The 23,058-nt window shown below is 38.7% G+C and overlaps 1 protein-coding gene across 1 annotated transcript in view; it reads left to right on the top strand.

The window, feature by feature from the left end:
- Positions 1-23,058, top strand: part of OXCT1 (3-oxoacid CoA-transferase 1) — a 72,182-nt gene that overhangs the window by 25,869 nt on the left and 23,255 nt on the right. Inside the window, exons 6-13 of the mRNA XM_081318378.1 lie at positions 164-270; positions 3,808-3,868; positions 7,433-7,540; positions 16,551-16,665; positions 16,774-16,868; positions 17,527-17,575; positions 20,891-20,963; positions 21,626-21,701. Of these exons, the coding sequence (XP_081174504.1) occupies positions 164-270; positions 3,808-3,868; positions 7,433-7,540; positions 16,551-16,665; positions 16,774-16,868; positions 17,527-17,575; positions 20,891-20,963; positions 21,626-21,701 (684 nt within the window). The remainder of the gene's footprint in view (positions 1-163; positions 271-3,807; positions 3,869-7,432; positions 7,541-16,550; positions 16,666-16,773; positions 16,869-17,526; positions 17,576-20,890; positions 20,964-21,625; positions 21,702-23,058) is intronic.

The following is a 23,058-nucleotide window of genomic DNA, read 5'->3' as shown; positions in this document are numbered from 1 at the left end:
CTGCACATTTAATTCCCAGTTTTCATTACGGTCAATGGTATTTTCGTTTCATTTCATTGTTAAATTGTAGTGTGAGCTGATAATTTAAAGAAAGCAAAGCTTTTCAAAAATATCTTAAAATGCCTTAAAATCTTCTCCCCCCCCCTTTTTTATTTTTTTAAAGGTGAGAGAATTTGACGGTCGGCATTACATTATGGAGAAATCAATCACAGGGGATTTTGCATTAGTAAAGGCATGGAAGTCTGATCGTGCTGGAAATATTATCTTCAGGTATGCCATGTTCACACAGCAAGCATGTTTTTAACCTTGCTTTCAAAGAGTTTTCTGGGAAATATGAACATTCTACAGCCTAGAGGATTTTTTTTTGGTTTCTCTTAGGATGCATGTTTTAATCGTGTGCAGCAATAGGGGAGGCCCAGTTGTTCCGCTCAAACAAGAACGTCACCATGCATTTTAAAAACAAACAAAACCAGCAGCAGTATATTTTAGTATTGAGTGCAGAGTCTGTAGCCCTAGAATTGCATGCAAGCTCTCCAAAATCACTGAGACCTTTCCATAACTCCAGCACCTTTTTTAAAAGCTGGTATCAAATGGGAATTGTTCATCTGATAGAAGAAAATTGCAGGCAGTCTTTAACTTATGACTGTAATGGAGGCTGACCATTATGGCTGTGGGTTGTAATGTTCATAAAGCAGGTCATCATATGACCAATCCAATTATATGACCTTTTTTTGGCAGTAATTGAGTGCAGTGGTTATTAAGCAAACTGGAGACCCAATTTGATCTAGTGGTTAAAGCACCGGGCTAGAAATCAGGAGACCCTAAATTCAGGTCCCTCCTTAGCTGTGAAAGCTGGCCCAATCACCCTCTCTCACCTCACAGGGTTGTTGTTATGGGGAAAGTAAGAGTTAGGAAGGTGTGCTGGATATGTTTGCTGGCTTGAGTTATTTGTAAAAATAATAAAGCTGAGATGCAAATAAAATAAATTGCTTGCTATTTAGGGGGTGTTGCTAAAAACGAAGTCAATGCCAGTTTTTGCAAAAATGTAAATTGCAGTCATATAACTGGGGGGTGGGCGGGGAAGGGGGTATCTGAACTTCGGAACCAAGTTGTAAGAAGCTTTTGAGGGATTGGCAGGTTTGGGAACCACTGTTTTAGCCTACTCGTTTCTGCATCTGAGCCTCATTCATTTTTGGAATGTGTCCACCAGTCTGCCATTGAGAATCCAACCTGAAGAAGGTTGTGGATTCCTGTCCTAAATTATGTCCCAGAATCCTTTGAAGCAATGCAAGGGCTTCTGTCTGTGCAGTGGGGCTGCTTTTCAAAAAACTGGCTATAGGAAGAAAATCTGATAATAGCAAAGCTAGGCTCTTTCTGCTCAGCAAGACTAATGAGGGCCAGAAGGTTGAAATAAGTTCCCAATTTGTGATCTTATTCCCATATTTTACTCCTTCTACCGGTATCTTTGTGTTGCCAATGCTGCCTACCTACAGCTGTTCTTCAATAGCAAAGACCTTTCTCCAGCTTTTGCTCCTTGCTCTTTTCCACCATGTTGAACAAACCAGTGAAACAAAAACTAACCACATGAGGGCAGTAGAAGGCTGTAGTTTTCAGCTTCTCCTGAACTAGAATTTCCTGTAGCTGTAGACACTATTAAAAAGTAGTATTCTTGTTTTATTATTACACCTTTTCTTAGTGTTAAAGAAATGTATGCCATCATTTGGAGGCATGCTGTCAAAAAAAATTGACATCCGTATGAATTCAGTGCTAGCATTGATAAAAAGCAATTATTATAAGGCTGTGTATCTAGGACAGACAATGTTAGCAAAACAGAAGCAGAGAGCCAGTGTTTGCTGATGATGTTATAAAAACCTTATTTTTTTTCAAATAATGTCAAGATAGTAAATAGACTGAGAGCAGAATTAAGAATTAAAATTTAAAGCTATAATCTTTTCTTCCGGATAGAAATGTTGTTATTCTTTCTAAAACCCAGGAATAATGTAATTAGTTTCAGGACTGTTCCCAGATGTTATAATTCAGAATAGAGATAGCTTACGAGATATCTCCATCAGTGCTCAGAAAATTGTAAATTAGAGGGTGATGGAGGGATGTTGTAGGTATAGTAGGCCCTATAAACCAGTAACTTTAAGAGCTGTGGTGGTGCAGTGATTAGAATGCAGTACTGCAGGCTAATTCTGCCAACTGCCAGCAGTTCAGTTCTTACTGGCTCAAGCCTTCCATCATTCCCAGGTCAGTAAAATGAGGACCCAGATTGTTGGGGGCAATATGCTGATTCTGTAAACCTCTTAGAGAGGGCTGTAAAGCATTGTGAAGCGGTATAAAAGTCTAAGTGCTATTGCTGTTAAGATGTGTGGACTGCAACTCCCAGAATCCCTCAGCCAGCACTGTTCTAAACAAATCCATGTTCAATGTAAAACATCCATAACTAGAACATTTCCAGCTAACTCTCCAGCCTCTGTCTGAGAATCACCAGTGAGGGAAACCCAGGACGTTTCTAGTCAAATTCCCGCTAGCAACAAGATTCTTGTAATATTGATTGAACATCTTGCATTGCTATAACCAAAGAAACCATTAGAGCTAGTCCTGGCTTGGTTGGCAAAGAACATGCTTCTATCTGCTATTTATTTGTTAGATTCATGTTTCATCTTTTCTCCAGAAGCTTTATGGCTTACATTTTTTTAAACTTTAATCCCATTTATATCCCGCCCTTCTCCGAAGACTCAGGGCGGCTTACAGTCTAAGCACAAATCAAATGTGCTTAGCAATAGCCTTCATTCTATGTATATGCCTGCTTATTAGGGCTTTCGCCCCCCCCCAGCGGCATTATTACAAAGTCAGCTTATTTCCCCCAACAATCTGGGTCCTCATTTTACCTACCTCGGAAGGATGGAAGGCTGAGTCAACCTTGAGCCTGGTGTGATGCGAACCTGCAATAATTGCAGGCAGCTGGTGTTACTTAAGGAGGCTAGATAGATTTCAGAGAGGGTGACGTGTCCAAAATTATCTAATGAATTTCCATGGTTGAATCCCAATAGCTTCACTCATCTAATATTTTATCTACTACAGTACACCCATCCTCTGCTACAACTACAGGGTATGAACATTTCTTATGCATTTGTTCATAAATATGCAGTCAAAGGGATATCACACATCTTTGTCTTAGTCTCTGATCTGTATTGAATCATTCTCTAAGTACTCTCCATGGAAGAATGGGACCATCCCAAGAGAGACTTTGGGGGGGGGGGTTCGGCTTGTTTTCAGCAAAAAAAAACAGCTGTAGGAATACATTGATTTGCTTAAGGACTGCAATGTTCGCTTAATGACCTCAGCAAAAGTCATATAATTGGTTCCAGTCATGTGGATTCCCCAAAGTGTGACCATTCTGATTTATGATGGATAATCTGGGCTCCATTATAGTAATATGTTGAGGCCTATCTGGAAAACTGGTTAATTGAGAACTGTTAAAAATGAGACTGAAAACAAGGATAATACTTTACTATTAAAACTTACTCTGTTGTTGTTTTTGAGGGGGACGTACCTGTTCAGCTTGTATGTAATTAATCAATGCCTGAAGGACAGAGGGAAGTCCCTTTACTAGCTATGTTCAAGCAGAAGCTAGATATCAAAATGGGGTTGCTTTGTTTGGGATTTATGTTGGGTTTGGACCTGAAGGCCAGTCCCTTTCAACTATGAATTGATTATGCTCTGAATTTTGTTCTGCTAATGTTTCTTGACATTATAGAAAACAATAACTGCAGCTCTACTAAGCTCTTTCTTCTCAAACAGGAAAACTGCGAGAAATTTCAATCAGCCTATGTGTAAAGCTGCCAGAACAACAGTGGTAGAGGTAAGGCAAAAAAAGTTCTTCCCAGCCCCAGCAGACATTTCCTGGGCTAAATATGATTCGTCCTTCCTATTCTTCAGCGTTTTGAGAGAATGAGATTGTTGTGTTTGTAGCATCTTCTTCCTTACCAAGTATCTTCAGACATGGTTGGCTCCTCTTCGCTTGTTTTTGTTTTTACATAAAAATCAGCCTTAAGCAAAATTGGGAAGAGATGAACATGTGAGAGTGCAGTATCCCCTGCTTTCATTTGACAAATGCATAGAAAGACCTACAGGCCTTGGTGAATTGATGCATGACATATCTGTATATTTAAAGCTGAGCAGTTGAAGAGAATGGGGAATTGCTGATAACTGTATCTGTGTTCAGCAGAAAGGGAATTAGCACAGGCATTTATATAATCCTAAAAAGCCGAATCCTTGTTTCCAAGAAAAGGATTGCTCCTCATTTGAAGCCTGAGCTATTATCCTTTGCATGCAGGAAAATAGATGCTGTTTCTATTAACTCTTTCTTTATAAATGTATTTAATTATTGCCCCTCTAGAAACAGTTCTATGTTGGTGTACAGTACAATATAGCTAAAACAACCTTGTAAGTAAAGGAAAGATTTCCTCAAGTTGAACTGGACACTTGACAACTGGACACATCTGGATGCTTGTCTGTTGTTTTTCTCTTGGGATTCTCTGGGGGGGAGGTCTCCCATACAAATGCTAACCAAGCCCAAACTTGTTTAGCTTCCGAACCTAAACAAAATTGACTATGTACGTCCATCAAAAAGGGTTATCATGTTGTAAAGCTAGTCTTCAGGAAAAACCTGATGGGGTTGTTGTTGGTGGACAAAGTCAAATAGAAAGTTTTCTTATAAAGCTTGTCATCCATTAAATTCAGCAGCAGAGAACCACTTAGGAAGTGAGGCTGTTGAATGGAGACAGTCTGGTCTTTTTGCTTGGTCTTCTGTTATCTCAATCATTCCTAAATGATACATAGTGGGAAGGACTTCCTGCCTTTGATCATGGAGAGGAGTAACATTTAATAAAATAGTTCTAAGTGTCAGGTCCCACCCCAATCCACGTCTTAGGAAAGAAAAACTCTTGGAGCCAGAATTGTCCAAAAAGGAACTTTTACTAAAACATAATTGTCAGTGGGAAATCTAGACAGGATCTGAAAACTGTGTTACAGGTTGGTACTTTTAAAGTGTCCCTGAGTGAAACCCCCTCCCCTCAGTCCATATGGTCAGTCCCGGATCAATTAAGGTTCAGGTGTCAAAACCTTCCAAGGGAAGAGGGATCTTCCATGCCTTTACGACAGATCTCTCCCCCCTTCCCTTTCTTTGTCCTTCTCAGTTCAAAGGTTCTTCCCCTGGTCTGATGACTGCCTCCAGGCAGGCTGAAATAAACACCTTTGCAACAAATGGATAAGGATAGCCAATTAACATCTTCTCTTCTCCTCCTTGGGAATGGCAGAATCCAGTGAGAGATGCAAGATTTTAGAACATGCAGATGGGGTTTTATGAATGGGATATAAATGGATTCTGACACTAAGGATAGCCTTCACCAAACTAGTACCCTTCAGATATGCTGATCTTACAGGATTTGTAGCCCAACATATCTGAACCAGGCTGAAGAAGACTTAAAGCAGGAATCTTCTTGCAATCTGTATTTCAGTCCCCATATTTGCCTCTATTCCCTCTATTTTTTTCACATTCCACTGTTTTTCTTCCCCTTGTCTTCTTCTTTCATAATGTTCTGTGCAAATTATTATTTTTTCCTTGTCAGTGGAAGAAGCTAAAATAACAAAGGTCTGCATTTTCATTAATTTTTGAGAGATTCAAGATGAGTTTTGAGGATGAATAGGGCGGGGAATTCTACACAGTGTAGAAAAGGCTCTTTTACCCATAACTAATTAAATAAATGTAATTTAAAAAATCCTGCAATGTATCCCAGGTTGCTTAGCAACAGCATTATTATTCTGCTCTCTCAGGTATGATGGATCTCATTACAGTGTGTGGCAGCATTGAATGAGTTCCACTTCTCACCTAAATATTGGCATTTACATAGTTTTACTGAATGTATGAAGATTCTTAAAAAGGGTCATGCTTATACAGTACATTTTACGCAGTCTTTAGTTTTCCTTAGTTTCAGGGTTACCTTGTTTTTCAGAATTATAAGAATTTATTTCCCAAACAAATATATAGAAAGGATCTCAAAACAACTTAAAAAGAAGTCCATAAATTCAGCTAATCTATATGATACTAGCCAGCACATGTAGCATAAATCTACCTGGTGGACGATGATGATCATGATAGTAATAGTAAAGAATATAAAAAAATAAGAGAGTACAGGTTAAGTAACTGCAGAATATGTAGACCTGGAGATACTCTAGAATCATTTTCATAATATTTTCATATGATTCAATACAGCCTTCACCAACTTGTTTGCATATGTGTTAGAAGTAGAACTAGTTGGTTCTGGGAGTTGTATACTCCATACAATTGAGGCCACCTGGTCAGGAAAGGTTGACTTATTAGGCCTGTGCCTTCCTGTCCAGCTCTGGATGGAAATCTTTTGGGATGGTGGTATATTAGGCCTGTTGAGAATATTTTATGGGGGCGCTCACAGAATGAATGGCATAAGTTCTAACTTGATGTTACTAAGTTATCAGAGTTAAACAGGTATTTACTACAAACAAATGCTCACTGGGTTTACTGGGAACAGGTACTTCCTGGCCTGAAGCACAGATTTTAATCCAGGAATTCTAGGTCACAGAAAATGGATTGCAGTGGTTCATGCTGTACACTTATTAGATATGTTTGTAGGTTAAGAATTATCTGGTTTTTGTTCTGTTTTGTTCAATTATCTTTCCTTTTCAGACCTTAAAGGTGATATTATATGAATGGCTTGTGTGAATGAGGAACAGATGATTTTTGAGAGTAATAACATTCATTGACTTCCTTTTCTGTTTTGGTTTTCTGCTGTATAGTGATCATTACCAGTAGTAGGCAAAGGCAGAATGGAAAAAAATAGCATTTGTCGGCTTTGTGTCGGTCAAATTGATAATTGCACATTTGTTTTTTCACTGATCTTCACTCAGATTTATTGTCTCTACCTCTGCTCATCTGAGACCATATGCAACCATTTACATCCATATGTTTATTAGAAACATAATCCATATGTTTATTAGAAATAAACAGTAGAGATCTTAGCGGTAAATGGTCCATAGCAACTAATTAGTATTGGGGAAGACTGTACTTAGGCAGTAATTCATTGGCATTGTGTTTAAAGGATGTTTTTTAAACTAAGATTTCCCACTTTCATGAGTTAAGTATATTAGAATATGAGTTAGGTTTATTCTTCAAATTACTGTCTTTCTGTGTATTGGGATGACAACTCCCATAATTCACAGCAAGTATAGCTTTGGACTGTGTGCTAATATTTCTGGGCATTGTAGTACTAGCACATCTGGAAGAGTGGGCTAAATAAGGGAAAGCTGCAGTCTCCTTATTCTTGTCGAAGTTATGTGGTATACTGTACTAAATTCTGTCTTTATCTTTCCTATTTTCCTATCATTCCAGGTAGAAGAAATTGTTGATGTAGGGTCATTTGCCCCGGAAGATATCCATGTCCCCCAAATCTACGTCCATCGTCTCATCAAAGGGGACAAGTATGAAAAAAGAATTGAGGTAACTCTTAGGTGGGTTTGGAACTGGTCTGTGAATATGGGTGTGTTTGCAAAATGTTTCCACTGGCAATGTTAGCTTGCATTTAGTGATTTAAGCGAGAACCAGGGGGACGGTTTCATATGCTGAACCCAAGTCTCCATAGACAGGTAATCTCTTAAGTCAAATCTGATCTATGCTTTGTACAAAGCCATGTGTGAGACAGCAGATAACTTAAAAAGTCATTTCCTTGTGGAACAGTGGTAATCTTTGATTCCTTTATGGGAGTATGACTCCTAAAGAATAACTTTGGTCCCAGGATATATTTTAGGGTATGTAATACATCAAATGTGCTGATATTGGGAGGGGGGAGGGGGGAGGAGAGGGAGGTGACCTCATTGGTGTCTCACTTTGAAAATGCTCTGAATTCTATGTATACTATCCTGGATTCTGTAAAAGAAATTAGACCATAAATAGATGCATCATCTGGTACTGTAATCTTTACTTGTTGCAATTGCAGTCAAATGATTGGTTCATAGCAGATGTGTCCATGCCACTGTTTTTTTTTCCTTAAGAGAAGCTTACAAAAGGAAGAGATCCATGGAATGACAAAGAGTTTTGCCCTCTCTTTTTTATATTTGGTAGTGCCAAAAATGTGAGCCAGTTTGGTGCAACAGTTGGCATACCAGGTTAGAAACTGAGAGACTATGAATTCTAGTCCTGCCTTGGGCATGAAGCCAGCTGGGTAATCTTGAGCTAGTCACTCTCTCTCAGTCTTAGCAAAGAGACAATAGCAACCCATTTCTGAAAAATCTTGCCAAAAAAACTGCAGGGACTTGTCCAGGCAATCACCAGGAGTAAACACTGACTCACAAAAATGCCAAAAAACATTTTAATTCTGCTGAAAAACAGCTGTTCACAATCCCAGTTTGAGCCTAGTTTTCTAATATTTCCTTCCTTCCTTCCTTCCTTCCTTCCTTCCTTCCTTCCTTCCTTCCTTCCTTCCTTCCTTCCTTCCTTCCTTCCTCTCTTTTATTTTCCTTTATTTCTTTAGCCTTCACCTTTGCCTCAATGTTGACTCCTGGTGACTGTCTGAGCAAATCCCTGCAGTTTTCTTTGTTTCTTCACATTTAGTTAAGAGGTCTCTGTGTCGATTGCCATCTTATTATTCAGCCGCATTTTCAACTACTTTTCACCTTTTCTTTTTCCCAAGTCTGTTTTCCTTCACCCATGTGACTGTTCTTTTTCTCCTCTGTTTTGAAATGTTTTCTATAGCCTAGATCACGGTTGCAGCTTGGATTGATTGGGTTTACTCAGTTTTTTAATCCTCCCTGAGATCCTTCTTGGTAAATAGACAACAAAACTTCAAGCTTCTTGTTTACTGAGTTGTGGGGTGTTGAAGGGAGCAGGAACTGCAGAAAGACTCTATAAAAACAGCTTCCATCTATAAGGTGCTGATTGCATTTTCAGATAGAAATTATATTGGACGTAATATAGTTTTCCATGCCTGCTGGGTGAGGATTCTGGTATAAAGCAGATTTAACTAGGCGGCATGGCTAAGAAAGATAGCCTTTATCTTATTAAAGGAGGAATAATTGCAGTCATATATCTGGCCCAATTGCAGTTGTGTGAGTAAAATAGCCAAAGAGTTACGTAAATTCTATTTATCCCATTCCCTTCCCTCCCAATAACTGTGTTAAGATATTTATGCTTTTGACATTCAAATTTCAAATAAGTAGCAGAGACCAAGAAAACAAGCTGCAGATTTAGTCCAGAAGCCTTGTCCCTGGACATCACAGTAGCAGCCTGGCCATTGACCCACAACTCTGCATAAGGCATACAGGAATATTCAGGGCTCCCCCAGATACCGTTCTTGCAACCATGGAGATGATAAAACTTCATTTCCTTTTTGCAACCACTGTTGAAAATCTTTTCTGCTAAATAAAACCATCTGTCTTGAATTAGACCAAGTAGTGATTTATTCCACCAGGACAATTAATGATAAAAAAACCCAGCAACAGTCCAAAGGTTCAGGTTGATGGCTGCAACTCCTTACAATAATTAAAGTGGATTATTTTGCTTACTGGCTCTTACTGTCTCAGTATAAATCACTTTAAGTTGAGAATTGCTCAAAGCTTGCCACACCCTTCTTGGGACCTCATACAGACAAACATCTGTTGCACAGTTCTCCGGTATGACACCAGCACTTTTGGTAGTAATGTTAGTAATAATAATGGAATATCAAAAGTCCAATTAATATTTGATTTATTCTTGAGTTGATTTTCACACTGAGGCTGGAAGATTTCTTGCCCTCTGTAGAGAGCTTAGAGGATGGCCTTGAAAGAGAGAAGGAGATCTATTACCATAGCAAATAAGATAAACATGGCTTAAGTCTATACATACATAAAGATTTCTGGAAATGTATAAGTCAGACTACAAGCACATAAAAAAGGGAGGAGGGTAACACATTCACACTTGCAAGGTTCCCTTATTACAGCCATTCTAATCAGAATAGTTTTAGGCTTGCGTAGCGTCTGTTTCTTTCTTTGATCTACTTTGTAGGGCCGACATCTTCTGTCTTAATATAGTGATTATGTTGAATCATGACAAATATTTCTTGACATTCATTTTGGAGAATGAGGGTGAAAGTTGTGTTGTTCATGTGTGTATGCATGTGTACGAGTATTGTATTTCCTTTCTGAGCTACCATTGCAAATTTTAAGTCTAGTACATGTTGGAACATTATTCCAGGAAGATGGGGCCCTACCTCAGCCTTATTTTGAAGCTGACGTTGGAAAAGATTTTGAATAGGCTTGGATTGCTTAGAAAAAGCTGGTTGTCAGGATGAAAGAAGTAGAGTCTACATCTGAATAATTCTTAGGAATTATTCATTTTGCATACCTCTTGCAAATAATATACTCACTGGCATTTCTTCTTGAAAAAATTATGGAATGATTTGATGAGAAAGGACTGATATTGTGGAGCATTACTGGATTATTCTTATTTATTAAACTTGTATGTCACCCAGCTGCCAATGATTTGGGGGAGCTTGCAACCATCAAATAAAGAAATTACAATAAAATCAATAAAAGCTTGCAAGTGTGACAGACCAGATGGAATGAAGCGAGGAGCCTCATTCTCCCTTGCCGAAGGCCTGGATGAAGGACAAAGTCTTCACTGCTCTTTTGAACAACAGCTGAGACTCCCTCCAGATCTTCAGGGGAACCTCAAGTAGTGCTGCTATAGAAAAGGCACACTTCTGGGATCCCAATAGATGGCATTGTTTAATTAAAGGAATTGGAGTGTCCAACCCTATCAGATCCGATCAGTCAAGCAGATGCTATTTTGGGGGGGGGGGGAGGAGGGGGGAAAGGCGGTCTTCAAGTAATAAGGCTTTTTTTACTATGTAGGGTTTTATAGGTAACAACTAGCAACTTGAAACAACTGGCAACCAGTGAAATTCATGAAGCAGAGGTGTGCTACTGCATTCTGGATCAATTGACATTTCCTGGTGGTTTTCAAGGGCAGCTCCATGTAGAATGCATAGCAGTAGTCAAGCCATGGGGATGGGTGAAGGTTTCACCTCCTCCCATTTTATTTGCTTACTTTTATAATATTCTCCAGATGTTCCAAATTAAATTGCATAAATTTAATTTGTACACTCCCTTTCTCTTGCGCGCGCATGCACACACACACACACTTGAGAGTTCTTGAATTTGCCAATTCTTGGAACAGAATGTTGCCTTTTAATAACTGACACTGTTGGGTCTCAGTTGTCCCAGATTGGTACTAAATGCATAACATAGCAGTGATTGTGGAATGCAGAAGAGAATGCACACTAACAAATAATTTTGAGCTTTTGAGCTTCTATTATTATTTTAGTGTCAGCTTCTGTTTTTATTGCTTGATGTTCACCACTCATATTCTAGGGAGGAGAGTAGAAAACAAATGTGAGTACTGTAAATAAATAAATATTGTCTAGCTCAGCAGTAATATTAAACCTGCCTTCCTTGTTCTTTGATCTCAGAATAGGGAATGATTATCCTCGATGCTTCTCTTGTTAGATTAGCGGTGAAGTCACCCCTAATCTAATTGGCTGTTGACTTCTATCAATTAGAAGAGAAGCCCTCCCACCCTAACAGCCGTGGACTACAGAGCAACCTAGGCACTCCTTCCTGGACAAAATCTGAATTTCTATGTACTACAATGGTGTAATCAAGATGGGACCCTCTGGAGATCTCCTTAACCTACAGCTGATACAGAACTTAGCATAAACCATAGACTTACAGTCTGAAGCCTCAGGGCTGCATGCAGATCCTGTACAATTTCCTGGGGATCTTGAAAATTAATGAACAAATTCTGCCGTGGTCAGAAGAGCCACCCAATCACTGCCAATAAGGTCAAAATGAAGTATGAAGCCAGTTGAGTGACGGTGGACCAGTCATTCTCTGAGCCCTAAGAAGGGAAACCAAATCTAAAAAATGTTACAAAGAGAGAGCTGCAAGGACATGTCCAGGCAATTCCTGGGAATCAAAAAAAGTCAGGTACTCACACCCAGAAATTATATCAGGAAAAGAAGTCAGATTCAAAGATGTTCATTTCATGCTGAACCATGCAGCAAAAATTTGTTTGTGGGTGTTTCCTTATTTATTTTGTTTGGGCTATGTTTTAAGGTTGTTTTCTTTTTTCCTTTCTAAATATAGGATAAATGAAAGGATAGTGGGGTAGGGTTATAGAGATATAAACGATGCAATGTAATATATACTATATACAGAGAACACATTACATACTCTAAAAAGTAAAAAGCAAGAGGTCTTGCTGGGCTGAATTTGTCTCCTATGTTGTTGTTGTTAGCTGCGAAGTCGTGTCCGACCCATCGCGACCCTATGGACAACATTCCTCCAGGCCTTCCTGTCCTCTACCATCTTCTGGAGTCCATTTAAGCTCGCGCCTACTGCTTCAGTGACTCCATCCAGCCACCTCATTCTCTGTCGTCCCCTTCTTCTATTGCCCTCAACCTTTCCCAGCATTAGGCTCTTCTCCAGTGAGTCCTTCCTTCTCATTAGGTGGCCAAAGTACTTGAGTTTTAGCTTCAGAATCTGGCCTTCTAAAGAGCAGTCAGGATTGATCTCCTCTAGGACTGACCGGTTTGATCGCCTTGCAGTCCAAGGGACTCGCAGGAGTCTTCTCCAGCACCACAGTTCAAAGGCCTCAATTCTTTGGCGCTCAGCCTTTCTTATGGTCCAACTTTCACTGCCATACATTGCAACTGGAAAGACCATAGCCTTGACTATACGCACTTTTGTTGACAGGGTGATGTCTCTGCTTTTTAGTGTGCTGTCTAGATTTGCCATGGCTTTCCTCCCCAGGAGCAAGCGTCTTTTAATTTCTTGGCTACAGTCCCCGTCTGCAGTGATCTTGGAGCCCAGGAAAATAAAATCTGTCACTACCTCCATTTCTTCCCCATCTATTTGCCAGGAATTGAGAGGGCCAGATGCCATGATCTTGGTTTTCTTAATGTTAAGTTTCAACCCAAGTTTTGCACTCTCCTTCTTCACCTGCAACAAGAGGCTCTTTAGTTCTTCTTCACTTTCTGCCATTAGAGTGGTATCATCTGCGTATCTTAGGTTGTTGATATTTCTTCCGGCAATCTTAATTCCAACTTTTGATTCATCTAGCCCTGCCTTTCTCATGATGTGCTCTGCATATAAGTTAAATAGGCAGGGCGACAGTATACAGCCTTGCCGGACTCCTTTCCCAATTTTGAACCAATCAGTGGTTCCGTGTCCAGTTCTCACTGTTGCTTCTTGACCCGCATATAGGTTTCTCAAGAGACAAATAAGATGGTCTGGTACTCCCATCTCTTTAAGAACTTGCCACAGTTTGTTGTGATCCACACAATCAAAGGCTTTAGCATAGTCAATGAAGCAGAAGTAGATGTTTTTCTGGAACTCCCTAGCTTTCTCCATGATCCAGCGTATGTTGGCAATTTGATCTCTAGTTCCTCTGCCTCTTCGAAATCCTGCCTGTACTTCTGGTAGTTCTCGATCCACATACTGCTGAAGTCTAGCTTGTAGGATTTTAAGCATGACTTTACTAGCATGAGAAATGAGTGCAATGGTGCGATAGTTTGAACATTCTTTGGCACTGCCTTTCTTTGGAATTGGAATGTAAACTGATCTTTTCCAATCCTGTGGCCACTGTTGAGTTTTCCAAATTTGCTGGCAAATTGAGTGTAGCACTTTTACTGCATTGTCTTTTAAGATTTTGAATAGCTCAGCTGGAATACTGTCACTTCCACTAGCTTTGTTGTTGCTCAGTTTTTCTAAGGCCCACTTTACTTCACATTCTAGGATGTCTGGCTCGAGGTCAGTGACCACCTCATTGTGATTATCAGGGACGTTAAGCTCATTCTTGTATAGTTCTTCTGTGTAATTTTGCCACCTCTTCTTAATCTCTTCTGCCTCTGTTAGGTCCCTGCCATTTTGGTCCTTTATCATGCCCATTTTTGCATTAAACGTTCCCTTCATCTCTCCAATTTTCTTGAAAAGATCTCTGGTCCTCCCTATTCTATTGTTTTCTTCTATTTCTTTGCACTGTTCATTTAAGAAGGCATTCTTATCTCTTCTAGCTATTCTCTGGAATTCTGCATTCAATTGGGCGTATCTTTCTTTTTCTCCCTTGCCTTTCGCTTCCCTCCTTTCCTCAGCTATTTGCAAAGCTTCCTCAGACAGCCATTTTGCTTTCTTGCATTTCTTTTTCTTTGGGATGGTTTTGGTTGCTACCTCTTGTACAATGTCGCGAACCTCTGTCCATAGTTCTTCAGGCACTCTGTCTATCAGATCTAATTCCTTAAATCTATTTGTCACCTCTACTGTATATTCAACAGGGATATGATTTAATTCATACCTGAGTGGCCTAGTGCTTTTCCCTACTTTCTTCAGTTTAAGCCTAAACTTTGCAAGGAGAAGCTCATGGTCTGAGCCACAGTCAGCTCCTGGTCTTGTTTTTACTGACTGTATAGAGCTTCTCCATCTTTGGCTGCAGAGCATATAGTCAATCTGATTTCTGTGTTGACCATCTGGTGATGTCCATGTGTAGAGCCGTCTCTTGGGTTGTTGGAAAAGAGTGTTTGCTATGACCATCGCATTCTCTTGACAGAATTCTATCAGCCTGTGCCCTGCTTCATTTTGCACTCCAAGGCCAAACTTGCCTGTTATTCCAGTTATCTTTTGGCTTCCTACTTTAGCATTCCAATCCCCCATGATGATAAGAACATCATTTTTTGGTGTTAGTTCTATAAGGTGCTGTAGTGCTTCATAGAACTGGTCAATTTCATCCTCTTCAGCACTGGTGGTTGGGGCATAGACTTGGACTACTGTGATATTGAATGGTTTGCCTTGGATTCGAACTGAGATCATTCTGTCATTTTGAGGATTGTATCCCAGTATTGCTTTTCCTACTCTTTTATTGACTATGAAGGCTACTCCATTTCTTCTGAAGGATTCTTGCCCACAGTAGTATACCTGATGGTCATCTGAATTAAATTCACCCATTCCTGTCCATTTTAGTTCGCTGATACCTAAGATGTCAATGTTCAGTCTTGTCATCTCTTGTTTGACCACGTCCAGCTTTCCTTGATTCATGGATCTTACATTCCAGGTTCCTATGGAGAAAAAATCTTTACAGCATTGGACTTTCCTTTCACCACCAGACACATCCACAGCTGAGCGTCCTTTCGGCTTTGGCCCAGTCGCTTCATTCTTTCTGGCGCTACTAGTACTAGCCCTCTGCTCTTCCCCAGTAGCATATTGGACGCCTTCCGACCTGAGGGGCTCATCTTCCAGCGTCATATCGTTTTGCCTTTTGGTACTGTCCATAGGGTTTTCATGGCAAAGATACTGGAGTGGGTTGCCATTTCCTTCTCCAGTGGATCACGTTTTGTCAGAACTCTCTGCTATGACCTGTCCGTCTTGGGTGGCCCTGCACGGCATAGCTCATAGCTTCATTGAATTACGCAAGCCCCTTCGCCACGACAAGGCAGTAATCCATGAAGGGGAAGTAATCCATGAAGGGGTTGTCTCCTAACAGATGTTCAATTAATTAAAGTCTAGCATTATGCCTCTGCTGTTATGAATGCATGGTGTGCATCATCTCCTTGGTTGCATGATGATAATAGACATGAATAATAGCATTGTCTGCATTTGCTCCTCTGCTTAGTTTAATCCAGATCCTCTCTGCTACATTCAACATTCAGTGCAACCTTTCTTCCATTCTGTCCCTTTGGGCAGATATATTGTCTATTTTTAATTTTATTTAAATGCATTTGTTTTTTAAAAAATCAAACTAAGCATTTTAATAACTAATTAAATTTAAAAATGATGCAAAGTTAAAAGATAAACAAACCAATAGAAAATTAGAAAAAGAAAATGGGTCAGGAAGCAATAAAAGTAAAAAGTGCAGAAAAAAAATAAGGAAAACAGGAAAACAATTGTTACTATTTTGATATAGGTATGTATAGAAGAATGCATCAAAGTCTTATTCTAAGGTTAACATTTGCCTATGTTCTTTTTGATAATCCCATCTAATACTAATCATCAAATCCCAAAATCAGCTTTTCATTTCTTTCCGTTTCTCTCAAAAAGTCCAGTAATGGTGTCCAAGTAGAAATAAAATTTGCCAAAATCTTTCATCAAAGCTATCAATTTAGTCATCTCTGCTAATTTCACCAGCTTCACCATCCATTCTACCATTGTACGTATTTATGAGTCCTTCCACCTTTGAGCATATAAAAATCAAAATAAGCTTTCGACCTTTTTTTCATTTGATATTTTTGGCATGTAGATCCCAAGACTTTATTCAAAAACCAACTACAACTTTCAACTCAGAGAAAATTGCTATAAATAGTCCAGGCCACCTAATACTATTTCTTATTATGTTAAAGTACCTGAGTGTAAAGGAGCATCTGTTGTCATTTGCTTGTTCCAAATGTCATGGAAGAAACACCAACTTCTTGCTCTCCTTGTTTTCTTAGAGATTATCACTTCGCAAAGCTGAGGACTCCCAGAGCAAACAGAAGAAAAGTGGTGATAATGTAAGAGAAAGGATTATCAGGCGGGCAGCTCTTGAATTTGAAGATGGCATGTATGGTATCCTTTAGCTACAGTGAAAGTTCTTTGATTCCTTGTTTCTGAAGGCACAACTAAACAAGCAAAGTAGATAAAAGCTGAATGGAACCTTAACTTAATTAATTACAGCTAATTTGGGTATCGGCATTCCTCTACTTGCCAGCAACTTCATCAGTCCGGATATAACTGTGCATCTGCAGAGTGAAAATGGCATCCTTGGTTTGGTAAGGATAGAACAGTGATGGTGAACCTTTTAGACACTGAGTGTCCAAACTGCAACCCAAAACCCAGTTATGTATTGTTGGGTGCCAGGGTGGGTGTGGCCCATTGCATGGGTGTGGTCAATTGCATGAGTGTGGCCCATTGGTGGGCGTGGCTGCAGTGGTAACAGCAGACTGGGTGGGACTAAAAAGTTCAATCAATCAGTTCCAACTTTGCAAGATCTTTTTTTTCCCCACCAGAAGTTGAAATTGATTGATTGATTGAACCTTTTTTTTTGCACATGGCGGTGGAGGCCTAAAACGAAAAGGTTTTATAAAACCCAGCTGAAGGCCTAGGACTGGGGCAATGGCGCGTGTGCCCACAGAGAGGGCTCTGCGTGCCGCCTCAGGCACACGTGCCATAGGTTTGCCACCACAGGGTAGAACGTAGATAATACAGAAACCCATCCACTAGCCTATTCCAGCCAAGGCCTTTCAGATAAATAGGACTACAGTTCCTGTCATACCCTTATGTAAAATGGGACCTGTAGTTCAGCTGAGGGTAACAATTTGTTCAAGGATGCTGTAAATATGGCTGGGAAGGTTAATACTTATGGATGAGTCTATCAAATATATGGTTGGAATAAAGATTCAATATTTGTTATTTTTGTTGTTGAATTAGGGACCCTATCCGTCTGAAAATGAAGTTGACCCTGACCTCATCAATGCAGGTAACTCTTCCCCCCTCTGCTGTTTACATTTCTATCTTGATTTTTCATTCAGAGAGATTAGTGCAACCTATTGTCTTACTCCAGATAGAATACATGGGGAGGACCAGGAGCAAATCTTCTGGATATAGAGATGTAGAAGCAGAAGTAGCTTTAACATAGGGACACACTATTATTTTTTGAGCGAAAGATCTACCTGGTCTTTTAGTAGTGTGTCATACACCATAAAGTAAACCCTAACCCATGGCAAAGACTAAACTTAATGTCGTTGCCACTTAAATATAGTTAGTAAGATTAAATTCCAACTAAGTATTTAAAAAACCTCCTCTTCTGTCTTCTGTCATATCAAAATAACAACTTTTGCATGTTTGGGTACCAAGAAATTCAGGATTCACACAAAACTAGGAGGATGTAGTCTACATGTACGTCATATGTTTTTTTTTTGTTGCCAGTCACTTTTCTTAACTCAACCTGGAATATCTCTGGTAATTCTTAACTATGGTCGCCAAGTTACAAAGTGAAAACATCCCAAATACCATTCTTCCTCCTCTTCCAATTTAGTACTGACTATCTCCATCCTGATAAACTACTATACTGTAATTATTATTCATTACCTCAGTATTTTTCTCTCTAAGCTTTTCTTTAGGAGATGATTCTGCCTTTTCAAAACTTAATGAAGCATAAGAGAGACTTGGTTCAAATGGAAGTGGTTGAACTGGGCAGTGCTATTTCCTGGAGATTTTTCATCAGGGTCTCTGACTAATTCGTGACGGTTTATTGTGAAACTATTCTCACACAGAGCTTTTCCTTTTTCTTGGTGTTCTTGGATCCTTCTCTCAATTGTAGTTTATATCTCCCTGTTTATCACCCGAACAGTCCATTGAGGTAGCTGCCTCATGGCTTTGACCAAGCCTTATTTTTGGAAAAAGGACTTTAAACCAAACTTCCCAACTTCAGTATTTAGTACATTCAACGACAGTCCTTCAGCTCTTTTGAACTTCATTTTCTGTACAGTATTTGTGCTAAAATAGCTGTGTTTAAAGATGAACCACGGAACTATCATTTTCTTTTTAAAAAAAAAAACAAGTTTTATTGGTTTTTCAGTTAAAATCTACATATTTAGAAAGCATCATGATGACTGGGTAATCAGAGATTCAGTAACAGAGTTTTCAGTACATAATTCAGGTTACATTATTAAAATATCCTTCTCAATTTCCCTTAACATTTCATACAGCCAGTTTAAACTAATAAATTTCTAGAAATAGCATGGTCAGTTGAAAAATTTGTCAATTCAATTTCATTGAAATATATCTATGTCCTGTTATTAAAGTTTACCTAATTTTAATTTTAATTATATTATTGAAACTTAGCCTTTAACATCCCAAATAATATTCACAACCCAAATTTCCCTTATTTCATTACAGCAAAAACTATAGCATCTAACATGTACGCAGTGGCTGAGTAGCTATGTTCTATCTAATAAACATCATCTGTTTCACATCCTAATACATCATACATTACTAACAGGACCACAGCCTATGTTTATCAATCTACAACTATTTATACACAACCAGATTCTGTTTTAAATTTTAGCTAATTCTTAATTCTTAAATAGAAAAATGTCTTTTAGCATCAAAAGTGGGATCTATAAACCAAATTTCCATTATGTCAGTGCACAAATTATAATGTCTAAAATAAACCTAACAGATACATAAACACATTCTAGTTCTATCTCATAAACATTTTCTATTTTAGATCCTGATAGATCACTGATTACTAAAAGGATTACCTTTAATGGTTCTCTAAGAACTCACTTTTTAAATCTAACTCTGGGTTTCTTTTTTTGCCAATCAGGTTTCCAAACCAAGGCCTTTGAATTGCCAGATAGGTCGCTCCAATACATATTATTTGAATCGAAGGAGGCCATCTAGCCATCAATGATCCACAAAAACCAAACCATTTGTAATCATTATGTTGTTGCCCTGTTAGTTCTAGTCTGTATTTGCTCTAAAAACTTTATGTTCAGTTCGGTCTGGGTTCCTCTTCCGTCTGGGTTCATCTGCTTTAAGTAAAGAGTCTTATCCAATTTTGCAATTAATGCTTGGCTATCCAGGCTTTCAGAAAACTGGCTTTGTTGATCTTCCACGTCCTCTATGTTAGTGTCACTATTGTGTACATAGTATACTTCTAAAATTATACGCTCTTTTGATGGAGTCAAAAGTTGAGTATTAAGTTTTCCCATAGTTTGTTGTTGGTCCTTAAGGTTATTTGCCATAGTGATAGTTCCTTGTACTTTTAGAGTTGTCGGTTCTTTGGATAGTTGTTGCTTATATTCCTCTGTCTTAATAGTAATATCTTCCAATTTTGTTATATTCTGAAGTATAAATTCTTTAGTTGCAGTCTGGGTTTAAACAAAGGCCGCTCTTAAGGAGGGTGGGAAAAAAAATCCCTTCCCTCTCTCCTCGCAGGGGGAAGCAAATTCAAGAAACTTTTGACAGGGAAAGTAGACAATTAGGAAAACAAGAAGGCAATTCTCACCCAGTTTTCAAGTGCTTTCAAGTGCTTTGTTGTGCTTGTGGCTTCGGCAGAAACGGCTAAATGATGGGCCATGGGAATGGCCGATCCCCTCTTCTTCGGTTCGGGGAGTAGCTCCAAGCCGACAGGAGGGCAGCCGCCCTTCTACCACCAACTGGAGAGACCTGTCCCGCGCTCATCGCCCCTCCAGGGTGACTTTCGACCCCTTTACAGGGGCCTCCCAATGAAGAAATCCAGGCGACACCAGGAGCGATTTCCTCGCGTGTCTGGGAGCACCGAAAGTCCGGAACAGGAAGCCGTAACTATCATTTTCTGATTCACTGGCTTCATTTTTGCATTTCATAGAGGAAAATGGTCAGCAGCCCAGGATCTATGGTTGCCTGGGCATTTGCAATACTCCCACACAAAATCAAATTTAAAACATTTGATAAAAAATGCAAAGTATCAAGTGAGTTTAGCACGCTCTTTGGGGCAGATGCCAAGTACTTGAAGGAGTACATGTTTCTCATTTTGTACTCATTTTTTTTCTCAAACACTGGAATAGGTGCCATGAAGGTGGTACATCCTCTGTACATTTTTTTCCCCTTACTGAATACAGTAATCATTTTTTTCCCCACAGTGAGGTACTGCAAGGAAATTCTATTTAATGCAGAGGAAATGGTTTTTCTTTCTGTACTAATTAAGAATTATAATAAATAAAGTTGAAATGAGTTAAGTTGGCAGAATAAATTTCCAGTATCACCCTGGAAATTTCTCTGGTTTTATGATTAATTTCTTTTTCAGGTAAAGAAACAGTCACTGCACTGCCAGGTGCTTCGTACTTCTCTAGTGATGAATCTTTTGCAATGATTCGAGGGTTTGTAATAATTATCTTAATTTTACTAATTGTCCAAGGCACTGTCCCAGCTGCTAGTTGAATTTATTAATTAACCATCTCAAAGGGACTTTAGGCTTATCAAAACAGCCATACATAGATAGATATTTGAGCTATATTAGCAACTCCAGCAGGCTTAAGAATTGTCAGACATACTCTTCTCTATATAAATCCTTCTATTTTATGAACTGAGCTTCTTAGTATGGATGTTTTCATAACTAAATATGCAATGCACACATTATTATTTATTAAATGTTACATTTGCTTATTTATAACATTTGCTAATCAAAGTCTCTGGTACCAGCCACCAGGTACTGGTTGGTTTGTTATGGGCTTAGCAATTTGCATGAACCCAGTTATTATGGTTTATATATCATGGTTTAGAATCCCAGCCAATTGTGAGGTATTCAATTAATGCCACATGTTAATCTATTACTGAGTTCAGAAAGACATAGTCTTCTATAAATGTCTTTGGAATTTCAGTCTTATGTGTTTATTCAAATACTTTTAAACAAGGAATTCTTTAATTTCACTGCTATTTAATTTTTTAATATCTTGAGGATTAAAGTAACTAGTGTGCCAGAATTCTCTGTGTGATAGTTTTTCCAATTGTGCACTGATTTTGTGCTTTGCTGTTTTAACAGGGGACATGTTGATCTAACTATGCTTGGGGCAATGCAGGTATCTAAATATGGTGATTTAGCCAACTGGATGATTCCTGTAAGTAGAATTAATTTTGTATTATTTTATTGCCAAGAATAATTTGAAGTATGGATATATATCTACTCTATATTTACTAAAGATACTTTCTTAACATCTGTGTTTTGTATCATCGCCCCTCCCACTAGGATATCCTCAGTGTTAAGTGTAGTTCCTAATTACAGTATCAATTGATTGCTCGACTATATCGTACAGTATAAACATAAAATGAAAATTTGAAACCTGTCATTTAGTTTCAGGCTGAGGAACCAGTGATTCCAGATTCTATGGGATGAGAATTCTGTCATGGTCATGATAGAAATTGTAATCCAAGACATCTGAATCACAGAGTAGAACCAAGGATTTTATAAAGTGAGAAGGGGCTAGTTAGATCCCTGCTGAACTGATGTTACGGTTAGAAGGTTTTTTTTTATAACATTCAGTCAGAATTTGATTGATTCTGTAATTTAAATCATTTTTCCATGGAGGAAAGAACAGGTTTTGACCTTCTATGTAATATCTATTCAGGTTTTTGAACAGTGCTATTTTATTATCCCTCAACCATCTTTTCTCATGGCTTAATATACCCAGTTTCTTAAATCCATCTTCATAGGATTTAATATTTAATCCCTTAGTCTTCCTTCTTGCTCTCCTTTGAATTTGTTCCAGTTTCTCTAAATTCATCTTAGAATATGTTGCCCTGAATAGACAGAGTACTTGGTTTGTGTGTGTGTGTGTGTGTGTGTTTTGGGGTGCGGGGTGGTCGTCTGACTAAGGAGACTAAGAATAAAGAGGAATAATTATTTTTGTGATTTGGAAATTATATTTCTATTGATTCGGTCTAAGCTTAGATTTTTTTTGCTTCCATGTTACAGAATACATAACACAGAATAATAGAGAATTACACAGAATTACACGTAATCAGTTTGTAATCTACTACTATTCCAAGATCTTTTTTATAGCTCCTATTACCAAACAAAGTGAAGACCTTCACGCTTCTCTCTTGTTAAAACTTCATTCTGTTACTTAGGATACTTTTCTGACTTTTCAAGATAATTGTAAATGTTATTTCTGTCTTCCAGGGTTTTAAACTACCTGCAATGGTAGGGAATGTTAGGGTTCTGATGATCAAATTGACAAATGATCAAATTGACAAAACTACAGCACACAATAACTCATCTAGTGAACCAGTTCAGTTATTTTCATTATTTGTTACATTGATAGAAAGAATTGGTTTCTATTCCGGCCATGCAAGGCCAATCAAGGCCAAATGTTAACTAAATGACAAGCTAAGTAGAGATATACTGTAAATAGATCTCCCCTTTCCTTATTCACTTGCCTACAAAAGATCTTAGATGAAAGGTTGGAATGCAGCAAC

This window comes from Vipera berus (assembly GCF_964194415.1).
Source record: "Vipera berus genome assembly, chromosome: 2".
NCBI classification, from domain to species: Eukaryota; Metazoa; Chordata; class Lepidosauria; order Squamata; family Viperidae; genus Vipera; species Vipera berus.
Note: the sequence above shows the minus strand (reverse complement) of the source record. Positions and strands in the feature narration are given on the sequence as shown.